At 37.4% G+C, this 12,433-nt stretch overlaps 1 protein-coding gene across 5 annotated transcripts in view; it reads left to right on the forward strand.

The window, feature by feature from the left end:
- The first annotated feature begins 3,835 nt into the window (after window positions 1–3,835).
- Window positions 3,836–12,433, forward strand: part of PTBP2 (polypyrimidine tract binding protein 2) — an 84,070-nt gene continuing 75,472 nt past the window's right edge. For 4 of the 5 annotated variants that reach the window (XM_069573639.1, XM_069573640.1, XM_069573641.1 and 1 more), the window contains exons 1-2: window positions 3,836–4,336; window positions 6,017–6,047. In XM_069573639.1, the coding sequence (XP_069429740.1) occupies window positions 4,329–4,336; window positions 6,017–6,047 (39 nt within the window). In that variant the 5' untranslated portion in view covers window positions 3,836–4,328. Of the gene's footprint in view, window positions 4,337–4,511; window positions 5,257–6,016; window positions 6,048–12,433 lie in introns of those variants that run through there. The other variant, XM_069573643.1, reaches the window with a different exon arrangement.

A 12,433-nucleotide genomic window follows, 5' to 3' on the forward strand; every position in this document is an offset into this window, starting at 1 on the left:
GGGACGACAGAGGATGAGATGGTTGGATGGCATCGTTGAATTGATGGACATGAGTTTGAGCAAGCTCTGGGAGTTGGTGATGAACAGGGAAGCCTGGCATGCTGTAGTCTATGGGTTGCAGAGTCGGACTGAGCGACTGAACTGATCTGAACTGATATCTAGAGGTATCTTTATTCTACTTTCACAATTGATACTTTGGAAAGGAATGCTTTCAGTACTGAGCTTTGTGTGATGTTTGCCTGAGGTGGAGGAGGGAGGTGGGCATTGAACAGGTGAAATTAGTACATTAGTACAGTTTTACTTTAGATGCTACTTATTATAAGTGAGGCTGAGGATTTATAATTTTTGCTTTTACTTTCCTATGATGTTTGTTAATATTTTATTCATATGCTTTCCCATTTTTAAAATTTGGTTGTTGGACTTTGATTTTTTTATTTTTAGGAACTCCTTGTATATTAGAGATAGCAGCCCTTTTTAATGATAAGAATTGGTAATATTTTCTTGCAAGGACTCAAGCACCTGTGGGGTAATGTGGTAGCATCCTTTAAAATAAAAAGTGAATTCTATCCACAAATTTATCTATCCAGAAGATATATTCATACATGTGAAAAATGACCTAGAAATAGGAATATTCATCACAAAATTGTTTGTAAATAGCAAGATTGGAGGCAACATAAGTATTATCTATGAGTTCTAGTTTAAAGAAATCATGATTCTTATTTGATGGAACATTATGCAGCTATATATAAAGAATGGGGGCTTCCCTGGTGGCTCAGTGGTAAAGAAAAACCGCCTGCCAAGGCAGGAGACGTGTGTTTGATCCCTGGGTTGCGAAGGTCCCCTGGAGAAGGAAATGGCAACTTACCTCAGTATTCTTGCCTGGGAAATCCCATGGCCAGAAGAACCTGGTGGGCTATAGTCCATAGGGTTGCAAAGAGTCAGACATGACTGAGTGACTGAGCCTGCACTTTGACATATATAAAGAATAACATAGTTCTTAATGTGGTTAGTGATAAGGACAGATCTCTAAGATATATTTTTAAGTTAAAAAATAAGTTACAGGACAATGTGTACTGTGGTTACTACTTTGTAATAAAACCTATGTAACTCTGTATGTAATTAATTTATACATTAAATATATATATATGGAAGAATATACCAGTAAACTGGTAGGATGGGTTTCCTCAGTAGCTAAAGATATGTGCTTTTTCCAGTTGACAGATTTATTGATGTACAATTTACATATTATGAAAATCATCAGTATTAAGTGTATAATTCAATGAATTTTTTAATATTTAGTATATTGTATAACTATCACCACAATTTACTTTTAGAATATTTCCATTAGCCTAAAAATACATACTCCCCTGGAATTATCTAATTGATCCTATGATCATTTCCTCTTTTCATAAGAAGAAAAGCAGCATAAAAAAGTTAAAAGAAGTCTTTAGTAATATAGGCAGGAAAGACGTAAAGCTAGGAATAAAATCAGAATATTATGAAAAGAGCCTATCTTCTATTTTTATTGCATCAATATTAGACCTCATTTTGACTTAACATACACTGAAATTTAGATTTAATCATTGTTCACATAAGTGTAAATCTCTGTAAAAGGTCAAAACATTTACCACTCAGAGGAGAAAGAACAAATCATTATACTGAAAAAAGATATTGAAATGAAAATAATACTGTACAAGCACTTTAATTTTTATTGCCTTATTTTGTTAGGAAGTCATAAACACTAATATAGTCCTGTCATATATTACAAAGGTTGATCATCTGCTAATGTTGAGATTAATAATCTCCACCATGGTTAACTCATAAAATCACATAAATCTCGATTTGGATGAGGTTTTAGGAATTTATCTCTGACATTTCCCCAGATTTATTCCACTAGATATCAGCCAATCTAATTATGTTAGTGATGTGTTTAACCTTTGTGAAAGTCTCTATATAGTTTTATTTATATGAATATTATTGGTGCTAAAAAATCCAAGGGCCAAAAAATTGCAACCTGTTCCTTCTCAAGTGAATAATAATACTTAGTAACAACAACAACAAAATAGGATGATGATAGCACCCTTTATTGCTTTATTGAGCATTTACTCTATCCCATCAGTGAGCTAGAGTTCTGCTTTACATACATTAGGACTTTTAAGGTCAGTCATCTGGGATGAAGGCCTTATTTTTAATCCCATTTTTATTTATAGTAGAGGAAATCCCATTAACATCAGTTAATGAAACTTTTTCCTGGAGAGGCTAATGAACATGTCTAGTGTCACACATCTACTAAATGAAAAGAGCTCTGATTTGAATCCAGTATTTAATCAGAATGCTTTTGTGATATAGTTGTTGCATTAGTCTCACTTCTGGTTCTATGTTGCATCATCCTTTTATTTCTTTATTTCACTTTATATATTTTACCTACTACTTTTTGTGTCTTGACTTGTCAAGAAACTTAAATTTTTTCTAGAAAGTGATGGGTCTAAATAAGCAAGCACACTGACTACTGTCTGTCCGTAGTCTTGTATTTTATTAGGAGAAAAAAAAGAAAAACACGTTTTTGTGAATATTATTGTTTGGTCTTGGTTAACAGGATAAATTTTTTTGTTTTGTTTTGCCACTTAAGGACAGAAGTTTCCTTTGGTGGAGTAGTTTGTCTTTGCCAGGATAAAACAAGAGCTAATGAATCAACATTCATTGAGTCACTGTTGGGGAATATAGAGAATTATGATAGAGTTCCTGGCCTTTGGGAGCTTACATATTTAATTGCTGAGTGAAAATACACGTTCAAAACCACAAACGTTTGAAAAGTGATTATTAATGGCACTGATAATGGGTGCTTTATGTATCACAAGTTAATGTTAAAGGCAAAGGGAAGACACTGTAGGAAATAATGGTTATTATTATTATTTTTTTAAAGAAATTCTAATCCCTGAAGCAAATCAAGAATTCTTAACATGTGAGTGCTCTGAAGAGTTCTGTTTGGACCAGATGTTCTATAAGTTTTGTTCAAGTTAAAAACAATGTAATTTTTATGAATCATAAAGTATATTTAGTACAGTGAAATTCCAAATAGTAAATGGATAAGAGGTTTGCATGAAGGAGATACCAGAAAACCCAGAGTAGTCATTGAGAGTAATTGGAGAGACAGAATATTTTTCATTTTCAGGATTAGAAGTGTGCGTATGTGTGCGCTGTGGTTGCGGGTTATGGATGGAGGATAGAGAAAAGTCGCCCACTGAGCAAATTTTTCAAAAACGGATGCCTTTTCAAACGTTGAGCCTCTGATAAAAACACTGTAAAGGAATTGTTCAATATGCTTTTAAAATTTAAAAGGAGACCGATGAGAGATATGGAAAAGTTTGAGTAGCCCACCGTAGTGTTTCCTCCATCTTTAACCAACGGTAAAGATGGAGCTAGTACTTCCATCCCCACTTGCTCTTTCAAGCCTCCAAATGGTAGATCTTACCGTTGGTAGCAGATTTCTTACCAACTTTTTAATATATCTCTCAACCTGTGTTCTTTCCCATCCAGGTATTGTGAATATTTCCTACAGGTGCACACTAATCATCAGCTGAGTGACGTGAGAATCATATCTTTCTCCCCTTGGAACTTCAAGTGTCGGGAAGCAAAAGCCTATGTTTCAATCTGATGTCTACTTGCTTCAGAAGCAGTTTTCACTAAGCAGTGGTCTTGGTTAATGGGATAAAGTTTCTTTTGGTTTTTGGTTTTAAGAGGATGGAGGGGTCTGTTAATAAAAGATGGCATAGTAAAAAAGAAAAAAGCAAAAAGCTATGAAATAGTTTTTTATTGGCCCATCTAAGTCGACGGCAGCCAAGTTGGGACCTGCTTTGGAGGGAAAAGTGAGGAGGTCTTTGGGCAGTCCTGCGGTCCAGGGAACACCCTCCCGAGGTCCAGGGCAGTGGGTGTGGAGGGCTGGGTGCTAGTCCACCCACACCGCCCTGAGTGGTCAACAGGGACTTCGAGGAGGAACGTACAATAGAAACCAAGCAAGCCACTCTGCTCAGCAACAGGCCGAGGCCCAGAGCGCAAAGGGCGGAGGGCCCCAGGCGCGCGGCGGCGCGTAGGAGGCCACTGCGGCGGCGCCCCCCTCCCCGTCGTCCCCGCGCCCCGCCGCTCGCCGCCCGCAGCCGGGCGCCGGCGCGCTCGGCTCTTTCCGCCGCCGCCGCCGCCACGCGCTGCCCCGTGCGCTCCGGCACCTTCGGCAATTTCCGTCGGGCTCTAGCCGCCATTTTCTCTCCGCTTGTGTGTCTCGCCAGCTGCGTGGCTCGGTTCTTGTGAGCGAAGCTTTGTTCGGTTCGGCAATGGACGGGTAGGTAACGGGGTTGGCGAGGTGGTGTGTGAGAGGGGAGTGGGGCCCGCCTGTGGCCCCGTCCGGGGTCGGGCAGAAACCCTCTGGCGGCCCCTCCCAGGGCTGGGCTGCCGTTACCCAACCCCCGCCCCATCGCACACACCCCTCCCTGGGCTTCCCCCGGCGGGCTCTGGTCGAGAAAACGGGAAGAAAGCGGACTCGTAGGCTTGGCCGGCACTGGGGCGACGACCCCGAGAAGCAGCGGGTCTTGGAGGGGCGGCGAGGAATGGGGTGGGGGCCCCAGAACGTCTCGCCCGGCCCTTCCCCCCCTCTAGGAGCCATTTCTATCCGTAACCGGGGACCCGGACCCCGGACGAGCGGCTCTGGTGGGAGCGAGTGCAGCGGCCGGAGAGCGAGGCCTACGTTGGGGGGAGGGGGGCGGCTCCCCGCCGAGAGAACAGAGGGCCCCCTCCCCGGACCCCCTCCCTAGAAGCCCCAGGCCTTTTCGGCCCCGCCTGGCCCGCCCTGGCTGGGGGAGATGCCGGTGGCGGGAGCTCCGGGGAAAGCTAAGTGGGAGCCGCGGGGGACGGGGGGCGGGGAGGCGTGCGGCGGCGGGAGGAAGGGGGAGGGCAGATGTCACACTCCTTTGTTTTCACTGGAGTCTGCTAGTGGGGGCGGGAGGCTGAAAAATGCCTTTCTGTGCGGCCTAAGAACGTTGAAGGCTTGGCAGAAGGGCCCAGAAATTAAATCATCTCAAATACGAAGTGTTTGTGGTGGACATCAGTCACATGGGCAAAGGCTAAGAGCTGTGGCAGGAAGAAGAGCAGATAGTCAACACAGGGCCATCTTTTCAGCTACTTTGACCAGTTTCTGGAGAAACAAAAACAACTCTTAAAAAGCCAGAACCATCTGCATCTTTGAGGCTGGCGATAGAATGCTAAGTAAGTGAGGTGAGGCAAAGGCTTCGGGAAATTACACCAGACCAGGGTTTCCCTTGTACTTAACGCTCCACACCTGAAAAGACTCAATTTAGCTCATTGTTAAAGGAGGCATCCTTCAGGGAGAAATATAGCCGTATTCAGCCCGTTTGGGAGCATAGGAAAACAGTATCTTTTATTGGAATCAGTGACTTTATTTGGAAGGGTCAGAAGTAAAATACGAGGTTTTTTTTTAAGCATCTGGAGTTTGATGTTTTTTAAAGATACCAAGTGCAGATCTAATAAAAGTTAACAGACTAACGAAATTTGAGTCATCCTAGAGGTTCTCTAAAGATTATTTTCTAGATGAAACAAATCCAGATTTCACCGTTTTCCCCAGATCAACATGGAAATAGATGGCAAACTTTGTACTGAATTTCATGTTTCCTTATCCTATTAAGATTACTAAAGAGTTGAATTAAGTTTTAAGTTACTAACCTAAGTGTAGCGGGACATTATGTAGGCTTTGGGATTTTGTTCTTTTTGCTATTTGAAATAAAGAAAAAAAACAACACCAACACCTGAAACTGTGTTTCCTCACACGTTTGAAACTCATTTCTAGAAAGCCAAGTTGATAATGTTCCACTGACCATCTTTGTGTGTGTTTTCCATCTGCATTTTGAGTGGAAGATTTATGAATGATGAAATACCCTAAAAAGCTGCAGTCAAACAATGACCATTTGAATAACTAGAGGTTGAAGCTTTTTGTTTGTTTGTTTTACAGAATTGTCACTGAGGTTGCAGTTGGCGTAAAGGTAGGAAAACAGTGTTTAAAACTAATGAAAACTGGGTTCCTCGGTCTACTGAGTGTATTATCATCATTAATGGGAACTTTCTGTTCACTTTTGAAAACTGTAATATAGCTTACAAAAATTCCAGTGGAAAGTACTTGCTGAATTTTTAAAGTTGGTTTATATAAATAGTTTTAACCTAAATAGACAACCATAAATTTTTCTAGAAAAGCAGTCTCTGAGAATAACATTTCAAAGTATGAAAGGTGTTCAAAGAATTGAAAAAGCTTTCAGACATGGCTTCTTGTAAATATAAAATGATAACCCAATTTTCTGAGAGGAACTTATCGTTGTAAATGGACAGATAAGTGATTTGACCTAAATGATATAATTATCGTAATGTAAAATTTTTTTCACTCTGCTTTTCTGTTATGAAGTCTGAGAGATTTTCACCAGTAATAAGCTTCATTAGAAATCAGTTTACTCTGATTTTTAAAGAGAATAAAGAAACTTGTTCAGGCAGTTAGCTTCAAATTTGAGTCAGAAGTTACAGAGTTGGTTTGTGTGTCTATTAAAGAAAGTTAGTCCTTACAGTAGAGATTGTTTAGAATCTTTCCTCACTCACTCTGGCCAGAAAAATTATTCATACTTTAAACCTTAGATCTAGTGCTTTGGCCTTTCATTTCCTTGAATCTTTGTACATTTTAACATTGGGATGTATTACAAATTTTTGTTTGTAAACCTTTCTGCCCTCTTAGGGCACGATTCTTAAATCTTTAATTTTCCAAACCTGGCAAAATGTCTTTCAAGCCTAGATCTCAAATACTTGTTGGATGCAAGACATTTACCTCCTTCAAGTGTGAGTGGTCATGAGCGGCAGTTTGCTCTCGAAAGTCCAGTTATTTCTGACCATTCTAAATAATTTTTGGCATTCTTAAAATTTCATCAAAAACGATGTAATATTCTTTAGAACACTTGGAGATATTTTGTGTTTTCTTGCTTATTTTCTGTCCTCTCTATCTAGTAAATTAATTAAACCCTCGTCCACGCTGTACTATTTTGCCTTATCTCTTAAGTTCTTATTGTGTAGATTGAGGGAGAAGTAATGAGCTTTTTGTGGGAAGGTGTATTTATTTTTATTCAGCAATGCTATTTTCTAAGTTAAGAGGGTCAGATGTAGTTACCATCCAAGCATATCTTCTGATAGTGAATTTTTAAAAAGAATATAAATGATGCAAGTCTGAGTTGTCAATTACTGGATAAGGAGAAAAGGAATTCCCAAAACCTAGAACAAGCAGAAAGAAATGAAGATGCTTAGAAGAGGGTGTTCAGATGTGGTTTATTGACAGTTTTATACATTAGTAGTTAGAAGAGGGAATGTTAGAAAATGATGTTAAAGTGGTTGCTAACCTTTTTTTGGTCTGTTGTTTAATGTAAAAGTTTTGATAACTGAAGTTGTAGTTTTATAATCTGCTAGGATAATGGTTAAGAATTTTTCCTTTGGCGTCAGATTTATGTGCTAAGTAATTAAGCTTTCATGAAATTTAAAAAAGTAATACATGTGTGTAGTTAAAAAAAATTCAAGTGAAAAATATTTCTCCCTGATTTCCAGTCCTTTTTCTTAGGTGTAGGTAATTATGTTAAAATTTTTTTGGTGCTTTTTTTTTTTCCCTGAACTTAATAGTTTCCATATTACCACACATATAAACATCCTTGTCTAGTTACACAAATGGATTCATGCCGTGTGTACTGGACTATATTGTGCCTTAAAAAAAAAAAAGCTTTATTGAGCTATAATTTGAGATAAACCGCCTATATTTAAGGTATACAGTGTTTTGACATATATACACCTATGAACCACTACTATTATCCTGGGGATAATGAACCCCAGGAGTATCATTTTGCCCCTTTGTGATTCCTCCCTTCTGCCTTTCTTTCCCCAACCAACCACTGATCTGCTTTCTGTCACTGTAGATTAGTTTGCAGTTTTTAGAATTTTCAACAGAGAGTCATACAGTATGTATCCTCTTTTTCCCTGGATCATTTCACTCAGCATTATTTTATTGGAATTTCAGCCATGTTGTGAATCAATAGTTCATTCCTTTTTATTGCTTAGTAGTACTACATTGTACAGACATAGAGCAGTTTGTTTATCCACACAGCTCTTGATGGACGTTTGGATTATTTCCAGTTTCAGTCTATTATAAATAAAGTTTCTGTGAACATTCCTGTGCAGGTCTTTTTGTAAACAAGTGCTTTCATTTCTCTTGGGGAAATACTTAGAATGGCTAGATGATATAGTTAGGCAAATGTTTAACTTTTTAACAAATTGCAGTTTTCCAAAGTGGTTAAATTTTTACATTGCTACCGGTTTACTGCTGGTGACGTCTTCCATCTGCATCCTCTAGTGCTTGTTACTGTTTTTTAATTATAGACAGTCTCATGGATGTGAACTGGTAATCTCTTTGTGGTTTTATCTTTCATTTTTCTAGTGTCTTTGGTGTTGAACAACTTTTCATGGACTTTTTTGCAAGCTGTATGTCATTGGTTAAGTCTATTTAAATGTCCACTTTTTGAATTGATTTATTTCTTTAAGTTTTGAGAAGTCTACATTCTGGTTACAGGTTCTTTATCAGATATATGGTTTACAGTTTTTTCTGCCTTTTTTGTTTTGATTTTCTCAATGGTGTTTTGAAAAATAGCATTTTTAAATTCTGATGAATTTAACAGGTGTTTGTTAGTGTGGCTCATGCTTTTGGTTATATGAGTCATCTTTAGGGTTTCCCTGGTGGCCCAGTGAGTGCTTCCCAGTGGATCAGGGGTAGAGAAACCACCTGCAATGCAGAAGATACGGGTTTGATCCCTGGGTTAGGAAGATTCCCTGGAGAAGGAAATGGCAACCCACTCTAGTATTTTTCCCTGGTAAATACCATGGACAGAGGAGCCTGGTGGATTGCAGTCCATGGAGTCACAAAAGAGTCTGAAGTGACTTAGCAACTAAGTACAAAAACAGGTCATTTTTGTGAAACCCAGGGTCACAAAGATTTCTCCTTTGTTTTCTGATAGATTTTATAGTTTTTAGTTTTACATTTAAGTTTTTAACTTTTTTTAATATGATGCAATGTATGAATCAAGATTTTTTGGATTTGGATATGGCCATTCACTTTTTTTTAGCATGATTTGTTGAAAAGACTTTTTTTCTATTGAATTGGCTGTGCGTCTTGGTCAAAAACAATTATGTATCTACATATGATTCTTTGTCTGTACTGTATTCTTTTCCATTGACCCATTTTTGTCTATTTAGTAGCCAAAAATGTACTGTCTTAATTACTGTAGTTTTATATCAAATCTTGAAATAAAGTAGAACTTCGTTCATTTGCAAAGTTGTTTTGGCTCTTCTGGGTCCTTTATGTTTTCCTATGAGTCAGTCTCTACAGAAAGGCCTGCTGGAATTTAATTGAAATTAGCTTGAATCAATAGAGCAATTTTGAAAAAAATTAACATCTTAATGTTGAGTTTTTTCACCCATGAACACAAATTATCTTAACATTTAATTCAGTCTTTTACTTTCTGGAGCAGTTTTTAGTTTTCACTATACAGATTTTTTGTTTTTTTTTTGTTTTTTTTTACTCAGATTTATCCTTATTTTGCGGCTTTTTTGGTGCTATTCTAAGTAATATTTAAAACAAATGTCCATTTGTTATTAATATATAGAAATAAAGATTAATTTTGCCTATTGCTTTTGTATTTAGCACATTTGCCAGACATTTTTATTACAGTGTACAGCTTTTTGGTAGATGCCATCAGATATTCTGTGTACACTGTTTGTCATATTTTCTATCTGAATGTCTTTTCTTTTTCTTACCTATGACATTTAGTTGTTCAGTCACTAAGTATGAAAAGGCATCTAGTGGAATGTTTAAGTAAGGAGAGCAAACATTCTTACTTTGTTGCTGAAATTAATTACCTTAAACGACATTATTTTTTTCCTAAATGTTTTGGTACAGTTCACCAGTGAAGCTATATGGGTTTGCTGTTTTTGTGGGAAGGTTTTAAACTACACATTCAATTTATTGAATAGATATAGGACTATTCAGATTACCCTTTTGAGTGAACTTTGGCAGTTTTGTTTTCATAGAATTAGTCTGTTTCATCACAGTTGCTAAACTTTTGCATCAAAGTTGCTAAACTTTTGCATCAGAGTTGCTAAACTTACTTGTAGGGTTGTTTGTTGTATTAGATTTTTATATTTTTAATAACTAGCATCTATAGTGATGTCATCTCTCTCATTCCTGATATTGATAATTAGTGTCTTCTCTTTTCCCTTATCAGTCTGGCTAGAAATACATTGATTTTATTAGTTTAAATAATCAGTTTTTGGCTTCATGTGTTTTCCATTTCTCATTTTATTGATTTCTGCTGTTTTAATGTTGTGCTTTGTATTCAGTTTACTTTTTTCATATTTAATATTAAAGTTGATGTGGTTGACATGGTATCTTTTCTAATACAGAGGATTAATGTTATGTATTTTCATACAAATATTGCTTTCATGGCATCCCTCAAGTTTTGACATTGTAAGCATCTTTTCATTCAGTTCAGAGTACATCTACCATGTTTATTTCTTTGACCCATGGGTTATTGAGAGGTATGTTATTTAATTTCCAGGTATTGGGAATTTTTCCATATACTTTCTGTTTGTTTCTAATTTAATTCATTGTGCCTGGAGAACATATTTTGGAAGACTTGAATCTTTGTAATTTTTTATTTTATAGTTTAGATATCATATATCCTGTTAGTTTTAAGTGCTTTATAGACAGGTATATTCTGTTGTTGGGCGATGTGTTCTGTACATGTCAATTAGGTCATGCTTATTGGTAATGTTGTTCAAATGATGTCTTTCTATTGCTGTCACTCACTGAAAAAATGATATTGAAATCTCCTATATTGTGCATTCATTTGTTTTGCCTTGCGTTTCTATCATTTTCACTTTATATTTTTGAAATTGCAATTAGTGCATAAATATTTAAGATTACTATGTCCTCTTGATATATTCACCTCTTTAATATTATACAGTGACCATTTTTCGTGGTAATCTTTGCTTTAAGGTATACTTTTTCTAATATTAATACAGTCATCTTGGATTTGAGTAGAGTTCACAAAAGTAAGTATGTCTTTTTCCATTGTGTTACTTTCAGACTATTTGTATCCTTCAGTTTAAAGTGTAGTTCTTGTAGGCTACAGGTGGTCAGAGTATTGGAGCTTCAGCATCAGTCCTTCCAGTGAATATTCAGGGTTCATTTTCTGTAGGATTGACTGGTTTGATCTCCTTGCTTTCCAGGGAACTCTGAAGAGTTTTCTCTAGCACCACAGTTCAAAGTATCATTTTTTAAGCACTCAGCCTTCTTCACAGTCCAACTCTCACATCTGTACATGATTACTGGAAAAGCCATAGCTTTGACTATATGAACCTTTGTTGACAAAGTGATGTCTCTGCTTTTTGATGTGCTGTCTAGTTTTGTCATAGCTTTTCTTCCAAGGAGCGAGTGTCTTTTAATTTCATGGCTGCAGTCATTGTCTGCAGTTATTTTGGAGCCCAGGAAGATAAAATCTGTCACTTGTTTCCACTTTTTCCCCTTCTATTTGCCATTAAGTGGTGCGACCAGATGATATGATCTTAGTTTTTTTAAATTTTGAGTTTCAAGCCAACTTTTTCACCTTCCATTTTCACCCTCATCATGGGGCGTTTATAGTTCCTCTTGGCTCTCTGCGGATAAAGTATTAGAATACTTCTCCCCTTTTGGCCTGTGTACTATTGTTATTATAACATTTTATTTTTACATGTTATAAATTCTATAGTGCATTCTTTAAGTAGCCATTTATCTTTTTAAAAGACTTAAACAACAAGAGAAATAACCTTCTACTTTACATAGTTATGCACGTGCATTGAATACTCAGGGACGATTCTCTGCAGAATTTCCCGAGTTCTCTGTGCAGCTCTCTCTTGAACTCTCCCAAACAAACTTGAACTGCTTTGATCTTGGATTTTTGACTTTTAACTCTCAGGGAATTTTTGAAGTTCAGCCCGGTTTCCTTATTGGAGCTGGGCCTTGACCTGGACTTTCTCAAGCCAGTAAGCTGGGACTATCATGGCCTATCCCATGGTCCATCATTGTCTAATGTCCAGTGGTCTTGAAAAACAGTGTTGTATATATTCTGTGTGACTTTTTTGTTTTCCTAAGTAGGGCAGAGATTGGTGCGTTGTTACACCTTCTTGGCCAGAAGTAGAAGTTCACTTAAAAAATTTACTTAATATGGTCTCTGCAGTTACAGTTTTGTCTTCTTTGTTACATGGGTGCATCACAGTGCAGTTGCTTTACACATCACAGTTTAGTTCCACATCGACTAATATT

The sequence above is a fragment of the Ovis canadensis genome, chromosome 1 (genome assembly GCF_042477335.2).
Source record: "Ovis canadensis isolate MfBH-ARS-UI-01 breed Bighorn chromosome 1, ARS-UI_OviCan_v2, whole genome shotgun sequence".
Classification (NCBI taxonomy): Eukaryota; Metazoa; Chordata; class Mammalia; order Artiodactyla; family Bovidae; genus Ovis; species Ovis canadensis.